We start from the raw sequence: 8779 nt of genomic DNA, 5'->3' as shown, positions 1-8779 counted from the left end.
CCGACTCTGTGCGATCCCATAGACGGCAGCCCACTAGGCTCCTCTGTCCCTGGGATTCTCCAGGCAAGAACACTGGAGTGGGGTGCCATTGCCTTCTCCGTACTGCCTAGCGGAGGAGACAAATAGTTAAAGTGGCAATCCTACAACTGTTTCTGAAACTACACCAGCAGACGTTTTGAGAGTAAACTTTTGGGACTGTGAGATGTAGAACAGGGGAGGCGATTTAAGCTTAGCCTTGGGATAGCGTTTTTCATTTCTCCAGGTACTAGGGCGAGGAGGGAGTGGTCCAGCACTTACAGGATCAGTGCTTCAAAAAAAGCCAGGCTTGGGTGGTGGTGGCCGTGAGGGCTGGAAACGTCCTGGCAAATGCCCGCGAGGGCCCGGTGGCGGCGGGCCCCAGGGGCTCGCGGGGGTCAGAAGTGGGGCCGGGGGTCCCCGGGTGGCGCAGTGGCTTCAGCCAGCCTGCTTCGCTCCCGGCCCCACCGTGTGGGGGCGCTGCCTCCTCCCTGGCGGCTGGGGGCGCTGCGGCCGAGCGGCGGGGGGCGCTGCCTCCTCCGGGACGGCGGGGGGCGCTGCGGGCCGGGCGGTGGGGGCGGCCCGGGCCGGCGCGGCGAGCGGCGCGGCGGATGGAGAGTCTGGCCGCGGCCGGCGGCGCCGCCTCCTCGTCGGGCCGGGCACGGCGGGCCGGGGCCTTTGTGTGAGGCGGCGGCGGCGATGGTGCTCGGGCCCCGCGGAGCCGGGTAAGCGCGGCCAGGCCGAGGGCTGCCCTGGCCGAGGCCCGACCCTCGTCCCGGCCTTTCTCTCGCTCTCGCTGGGCTCCCTCCCGCCCGCTACCCTCGGCCGGATCCATCCTCCCCCGCCGCGCGCCGACCCCCGCCGGCCCCGCCGCCGATCCCTTCGACCCCCGGCCGGCCCAGCGCCCCGCCGCCACCCCCTTGCCCCCGCCCGAGGTCGCCCTGAGGAATTCCCGGCTGTTTGGGGGAAGGGAGCGAGGTGCTTGATGCCCCCTAGATGGAGTGCCCCAGCCGGATCCAACGCCCTTCTTCCCGAATTCGACCCTCCAGAAGGGAGACCGTGGCGCCGCGCGGTTGTTGGGGTCCCTTCTCAGAAGTTCCGAATCCGTCCCCTCCCACTGCCGCTCGTGCTTCCCGGTGCCCCGACCTGCTGACCGTTGGTGTGTGGCCACCAGGGCCCCGGAGATCCTTCGCTGGTACCCAACAAAGCTCAGAGGCTTCCCGGGCCCCAGAAAAAGTTGGGAGTTAGTCCAGTGTGGTGAGGTGGAGGAAGGGGGCTGTGTTGCACAGGGCGAGTCATGAGGCTGAAGGAGAGGGCAACGAGTTTGGCTTTTTTCTGGCCTGCAGGACTCAAAAAGTGGGGGGAAAATGGTACTGAGCAAGACTTTAGGAGTTACCTGTGTAAATTGGATAGCTTCTTATCCCAAACCCTATCCCAAGGCATCAGGTAAATCTCTCAGTTCTGGTCAACATAAGCATAGCTCCTGAAAAGGGTGGGGAAAAAAAGACCCAAAGAGTATTTAGGTAATTCTAAATACCATAGTTGTGTTCGTCTTTACTTTACTTCTCTGACGTCACCCACAAGCTACAGAGAGTATGATAGAGCACTATCTGAATGGCCCTGGGCTAGGAGGCAGGTAGCTTAGATAGGGAAAGATGGGAACTCAAGAATAAGCAAGTGGTTTATTTTAGGGCCTGAAAGAACACAGCCGTGAGAGGAAAGGAAAGGATAAAGCATCTTTTCCCCAGTAGCTAATGGAGCTTGATAATTGTGTTCAAGTATGTGTATGGCATTTGGCCTAGTAAGGGAAGAGAATATACTCAGTGAGATTGGAAAGCTTGTATTCAGGAAGAAATTAGGAAATTAATATGAGAAAAGTTTGAACCATTTGCTCTGGTAATGAAATATAAGAAGGTATCAAGAGACTACTTTGGCTTTAAATCACTAGCTTCTGTCCAGTCAGGCTTGTCTTAGAGAACAGTTTATCAGATTTTTTTCAATATTTTTGGATTTTTTTGTGATCACTCTGTCTTGGGGATGTGCAGGGAGATGTCTTGGGGGATGTGCAGGGAGAAAGGTCACTGTCCCATCACTTCTGCTGTCATTGTCCCCTCCAGCAGAATGGAGCAAGTGTATGTCCATTCACGCTTGCTCTCTACCTGGGGCTATTGTCCCGCAGAGCTCTTCACCTACAAGGATGTGTTTGGCCATCCACCTTATCCTTTTGCTATCCGCAGATTAACTGTGCTGATAAGGAGGCAACTTCACAGGAGCTGCTAAGATGGGCATGAGGATCAAACTGCAAAGCACCAACCACCCCAACAACCTGCTGAAAGAACTCAACAAGTGCCGGCTCTCGGAGACCATGTGCGATGTCACCATCGTGGTGGGGAGCCGTTCCTTCCCGGCCCACAAAGCTGTGCTGGCCTGTGCGGCTGGCTATTTCCAGAACCTCTTCCTCAACACTGGGCTTGATGCTGCCAGGACCTATGTGGTGGACTTTATCACTCCTGCCAACTTCGAGAAGATTCTAAGCTTTGTCTACACGTCAGAACTCTTCACGGACCTGATCAACGTCGGAGTCATCTACGAGGTAGCAGAGCGTCTGGGTATGGACGATCTCCTCCGGGCCTGTCACTCCACCTTTCCTGACCTGGAGAGCACTGCCGTGGCCAAGCCCCTGACCAGCACCAGTGAGAACCACTCTGGTACCCCGAGTTGTAGCTCAGTAGAACCCCCCCATCCCCTTGGAGAACTCCGGGGGAGCGGGGAGCACTTTGGTCCTGATAGAAACTATGCGTTACCTAGTGATGCTGGAGGAAACTATAAAGAGGAGGAGAGAAATGTTACCAGTGACACTAACCATAGCCTGCAGCCGCTGCCACCAAAGACAGAAGACCACGATGCCCCTGCTCCGTTCACATCTGTCCCCAGCGTGGTGACGCAGCCAGTCCTGGGCACTGTCAGCACGGGCATCCAAACCAGCACCAGCTCCTGCCAGCCATACAAAGTCCAGAGCAATGGAGACTTCAATAAGAACAGCTTCTTCACTCCTGACAGTGCAGTAGACATTACCACTGGGACCAACTCCTGTCTGAGCAACAGCGACCATTCCAAAGACCCAAGCTTTGGGCAGATGGATGAGCTCCAGTTGGAGGACCTGGGGGATGATGACTTGCAGTTTGAAGACCCCACTGAGGAGATTGGCACAGCTGAGGAGGTGATTGAATTGAGTGATGACAGTGAGGATGAGCTAACTTTTGGAGAGAGTGAAAACCGAGAGAATAAGGCCATGCCCTGCCAGGTATGCAAGAAGGTTCTAGAGCCCAACATTCAACTGATCCGACAACATGCTCGGGACCACGTGGACCTACTGACTGGCAACTGCAAGGTCTGTGAGACCCATTTCCAGGACCGGAACTCCCGGGTCACCCATGTTCTCTCCCACATCGGTATTTTCCTCTTCTCCTGCGACATGTGTGAAACTAAGTTCTTTACCCAGTGGCAACTGACCCTCCACCGACGGGATGGAATATTTGAGAACAACATCATCGTCCACCCCAACGACCCCTTGCCTGGGAAGCTGGGTCTCTTTGCAGGGGCGGTCTCTGCGGAGCTGAAATGTGCTGCCTGTGGGAAGGCATTGGCCAAAGATTTCCATGTGGTCCGGGGCCATATCCTTGACCATCTGAACCTGAAGGGCCAGGCCTGCAGCGTCTGTGACCAGCGCCACCTCAACCTCTGCAGCCTCATGTGGCACACACTTTCCCACCTTGGCATCTCTGTCTTCTCTTGCTCTGTGTGTGCAAACAGCTTTGTGGACTGGCATCTCCTGGAGAAGCACATGGCTGTGCACCAAAGCCTGGAAGATGCCCTCTTCCGCTGCCACTTGTGCAGCCAGAGCTTCAAGTCAGAGGCTGCCTATCGCTACCATGTCAGCCAGCACAAGTGCAACAGTGGCCTTGACACACGGCCTGGTTTTGGACTCCAGAACCCAGCTCTCCAGAAGCGGAAGCTGCCGGCAGAGGAGTTCCTGAGTGAGGAACTGGCGCTGCAGGGCCAACCCGGGAACAGCAAGTATAGCTGCAAGGTGTGCGGCAAAAGGTTTGCCCACACGAGTGAGTTTAACTACCACCGGCGGATCCACACGGGCGAGAAGCCGTACCAGTGTAAGGTGTGCCACAAGTTCTTCCGAGGCCGCTCGACCATCAAGTGCCACCTGAAGACGCACTCGGGGGCTCTCATGTATCGCTGCACGGTCTGTGGCCACTACAGCTCTACCCTTAACCTCATGAGCAAGCACGTCGGTGTGCACAAAGGCAGCCTCCCACCCGACTTCACCATCGAGCAAACCTTCATGTACATTATTCATTCCAAAGAAGCGGAGAAGAACCCGGACAGCTGACTGGGTCCCAGCAGAGCCAGGGGGAACTCCCAGGCGGCAGCCAGGACATTGGTTTTCTAATGGCTGTTGGTCCTGCCCCAGCTGAAGTTACAGTTTTGCCTTGCTAGGAATTCTGTTCTGTCCTGTGTTTAAAGAAGACAAAAGAATACATAGCACATGAACACTAACTGTTTCTGAGAAGCAGCGGCCCTGTCATGTTTACCTCCTTACCTGTTCTTGTCCATGGAGGGCTGTGTCTTTGATTCTTTGGAGGCTGGTTTTGGGATCTCATCAGGCAGTTGGTGTCAGCTAGATTCCCTTCCCCAGCCTCTTGAGTTTTAGTTTACTGATAGGTTTTATGCTGCTAAGAATCCAACCAACAGCCTCACTGAACAGAGGAGGTGGAGAGAGGTTTTCACTGTGGGTATTACTGCCGGATCTCCAACCGGGACAGCCAGCCAGGAGAGATTTTGGGAATGTGGTCATTCAGAAAAGACAAGGCAGCTCACCCTTGGGTGCTGGTCCCATCCCTTAGCAGGGACAAGCTGTCAGGGATGAGGGGCCTGCTTGTTCCAGGGCTCTAATCTGCTGATTGGACAGTAAAATCTCTTGGCAGCTGGATCCAAACCGGGGACAAAGCTTTCTGTTTAGGTCTGAAAGCTTTGGGATGAATCGTTGCCAGCCGCAAGAGGTGTCCTGCAGTGCTGCTGAAAGCAGCAGCCTGGGATGGACAGGAAGGGAGATTTCTCTTTTCCCCTCAATTCCAAAGAAATGTGATATTACGGAGTGGTGGCCCAGGATGTCAGGCCTTCCCTGTGGGCAAAAAAGACAGGGAGCCACTTTGATGTAGTCATCAATCATCTGGCCTCCCTCGACCCTGAGTTTCCTGGTGGAAGGGTGGGGATGTCTCTGAAGCAGCAGCCTTAATTTGCATCCAGTCTCCCACCTAGAAGTGTTTTTGGCCTATAGTGTAGATGTGAAGACCCCATGAGGTGGAGGGGTGGACTGTGAGCCCTTCAGGATTAAAGGGACCCGAGTAGCTGGACGTACATTCTGTCTGTCCCAGTCAGGTAACCTGTTGTTTACTTTGTGCTAACTGGGCCAGAGTTTTGGCAGCTCACCTTTGACCTGCTGGATTTATCCTGATCTGTCATTGTATGGCCACCAGAGGGCGCTGTTGACCAACAGCTGGTTCAAGCCCTCTCCAGGTGACTGGGTAAACCCCAGTTAGGGTTGCTGGTTGACTCTGTTCTTAGTTGCCTTTTGAGGGGATCTTGCCCAAAGAAGGCTTGAGGGAGAGAGCCCTCGGATCTCGCATCTCACAAGGTGGCACCTCCAAAACCCATACTACCTCACCTGCTCAGGCGAGCTCTGGGGGTCCCTGGCCTTGGCCCTGCCCCTGCCCCTCGTGGGACTCAGCAGCACCCCGGGCTGTTTTACAAGCAAGTAGTTTTAATTAACTCACAAAGCCTTTTTGGACATTAATATTTATTTATTTTTGTTTTTGTATACATATTACCCAGTATCTCTGTTGGCTAAGAGACTTCAGGAAAATGAGCTTCTCCCCAGCAAGTAGCCATATTCCAGGGGACAGTCCTGGCCAGATATTTGGGGAACAGGGGCTTGAACTAGGGGAGAACAGATCAAGCCTTTAAATAAGCAAATGCTTTTCTCTCCAGAGAAGTGTCTTGCAGAATAAACCCAGGGAGCCCTTTAGGGAATGGATATAAATTCTAGAAAGTTGAGGCTTGTTAAATCCCTGGACCTTTTATCCCCTTTCCATCCTGTGGTTGAGTAGGTTGGGGACTGGGTTGAGGGGATAAGATCACACGAAGGCCCTGTTTGCATATTTTCTCATTCTTCCTGAAGTTGGGAAGTTATAGTAACACATAGAAGTAAACCAAAGCCCTGGGGCCCTTTTGGACTTGCCCCCGGATCTCCCCCCAGCCCTAACTTATAATAAAGCCTTGGAGTTTTGTGTGCAAAGCTGTCCAGTGAGGTGACCGTTACTTGAAGGGACTTGTCAAGTGGCCGGCTTTCACTATCAGAATCCAATGAGTTAAATGTTCCCTTGGGATATTCTTGTTAGAAAGCAGTGCTGAGACTTTTCATCCCTGACTGACTGCTTCCTTTCTTCCCATTAGTCGTTTAAGAAGCAAAGTGTGTAAAAGACCACAGTCAACTATCTTCTCAGCTTTTCAAGCCTGAGTGCTTTTTCTCCCAGATTGTGGGTGAGGACTGAGTTTTGAATGGCCAGATTTGAGAGTGGGGCTACTCCCGAGAAGCCAGCTGGGTAGCTGAGAATGGATCAGTATGCTGGAGAAACCCTTTTCCTTAACAGAGGGTTATCACTGATGCTGGGTAGTCTGTATACTTAACCTGAAACTGTGAAGTTTTCCCTTTTTGCCAGTAAACCAAAAAGCAAATCCTTGAAACTTTACCCCTAACACTAAATAAAAGACTGCACCCCCTGATCCTCCTGAGGCCAAGTGGTTGACCAGGGTGGCTTGGTTGGCTGCAGTCAGACATGTAGCAGGGTCAGTAGCTCATGAGGCTCATTGACCAAACACTGTCCCCCACGTGTCCCCCATATTCGCACCTCAACCCTTCCTCTGTTTGGAGTCATGTTTGCTTCCTCTGCCACCAGCCACTCTTTTCTGCACTCTTTTACTTGAAACACTATATTGTGGCAAAGGGCACTCTAAGATATCTGGTGGAAGGTATTAATTTTATTCTGAATTTAAAATATTTTCAATTGTCTGTTCATTGGGTTGTGTTGCCCTCTGCCCTGGAGCCCAGTTTAGCACTGTCTTCTGCTGTATCATTCCAAGGTTCGTTCTGTTTGATCCTTGAATGTCTTTTCTTTTTCATCCCCCACCTTTTTTTCTTGTTCAGTACTCAGGACTGGCTACATAATTTATAGAGCCCTTTGTTTAGAAACTATTAAGAATTTTTTGGCAACTAGAGCATTAAAGCAAACACAAGGCCATTCTCATCTTTTTTCCTAAGGGAAAGGGTGATACTCTTAATGTTCTTGTGTTAGTCGTTCAGTCGTTCTGACTCTTTGCAACCCCGTGGACTGTTGCCTGCCAGGCTCCTCTGTCCATGAAATTCTCCAGGCAAGGATACTGGGTTGGGTAGCCATTCCCTTCTCAAGGGGATCTTCTCGACCCAGGGATCCAACCCAGGTCTCCTGCATTGCAGGCAGATTCTTAACCATCTGAGCCACCAGGGAAGTCCCTGTTATTCTAATGGCACACTGTAAACAGCTGCTTGTGGCCAGAGGAAGGGATCAGTATCGTGGCGCTCCTCTGCCCATCCATGACTCACTGACGCTACAGGACCTGCCAGGAAGCTCTGCTGTACCCTGGTGTTTGGTCCTAAAGTTTCAGACTCCATGGAGTCTCTAGTTCATGGCTAGTTGGGAAGAAAGGAGGTGGGGATGGGAGTCAAGAAATAGGTAAAAATTCTTTTTGACATTCTTCTGGTCTATGAGTACCCTTTTGTCTCTAGGAAACCTCTGAGTTTAATGATCTTTTCCCCAGTCAGGTTTTGCTGCTGGTGAATATTCCTCTTCTGACCATCTGCTGTGCTCTATCACCCTCCGACCCCCAAACTATTCAACTTTGGAAGTGAATTTACACTTCTTCATATACGGACATGATTTTGTTGGCATGGAAGTGGGCTGTGTGCAGAAATCTGCCCATCTGGGAATCCTCGTGTGTCCTTTTCCCTAAATCCTGCACTGAACGAATCAGGAAGCAGGGCACACAGCGTTTGTTTCAATGTGCTTACTCATGGTAAACGTCATATCAGAATGAAAATGGAACTTTTACTTTGGATGTTTTCTTTAACACCCTTCCCCTGTCCAGTCCACCCTCCCCTCCCACCTCTACTAGCTACATCTCTTATGAAACTGAGAAGAGTTGTTGACATTTAACTCCTTCCATTAAATTAATAAGTACTGACCTCCTGATATTTAAGTGTTTACTATCTATTGCTGTAAAGTTTTGTATATTTTGTAAACTTCTTTTCTCAAATAGTAGATGTCTAAAATCGTTGTACATCTGATTCTTTTATATTCCATTGTTCAGCACAAAGTGTGGTTTTTATTTAGAATAAAAAAAAGGAAATTTGAAACAGTAGTTCTTTTCCTATTTACTGTGGTCTGCTCATCCTTCACAGTTCAGAGTATCTGGGCCATCACCCTCTCAGTAGCAATATTCTGCTCAGCGGATGCCAGAGTTCTTTCAGGTAGCACATTTCCTTTCCTGTAGCTGGAATTCCCCGGGGTTGACTTGATCTGTTTTTAGTGGAAAATTAACTCAATGACCTAACCTTTTCAGAGGGACCATCTCTAAGGGGAATCTTTTATTGGCC

The 8779-nt window shown here is 51.5% G+C and overlaps 1 protein-coding gene across 3 annotated transcripts; it reads left to right on the top strand.

The window, feature by feature from the left end:
- The first annotated feature begins 588 nt into the window (after positions 1–588).
- ZBTB39 (zinc finger and BTB domain containing 39) lies at positions 589–8544 on the top strand. Of its 3 annotated transcripts, none has more exons than XM_027542285.1 (2): positions 589–740; positions 2253–8544. In XM_027542285.1, the coding sequence occupies exon 2, from the start codon at positions 2297–2299 to the stop codon at positions 4418–4420; it is 2124 nt and encodes a 707-aa protein (XP_027398086.1). In that variant the 5' UTR covers positions 589–740; positions 2253–2296; the 3' UTR covers positions 4421–8544. The 3 variants fall into 3 exon arrangements, with proteins under 3 accessions (XP_027398086.1, XP_027398088.1, XP_027398087.1); XM_027542287.1 differs by lacking the exon at positions 589–740 and adding an exon at positions 994–1174; XM_027542286.1 differs by lacking the exon at positions 589–740 and adding an exon at positions 994–1210.
- Positions 8545–8779: the final 235 nt, after the last annotated feature.

This window comes from Bos indicus x Bos taurus, chromosome 5 (assembly GCF_003369695.1).
Source record: "Bos indicus x Bos taurus breed Angus x Brahman F1 hybrid chromosome 5, Bos_hybrid_MaternalHap_v2.0, whole genome shotgun sequence".
Taxonomy (NCBI): domain Eukaryota; kingdom Metazoa; phylum Chordata; class Mammalia; order Artiodactyla; family Bovidae; genus Bos; species Bos indicus x Bos taurus.
The sequence above is the reverse complement of the archived record's forward strand: the minus strand, read 5'-3'. Positions and strand labels throughout refer to the sequence as shown.

What these genes read in the sequence shown, in the direction of transcription:
- ZBTB39 (XM_027542285.1), top strand. Translation starts at nt 2,297, where the DNA reads ATGGGCATGAGGATCAAACTGCAAAGCACCAACCACCCCAACAACCTG.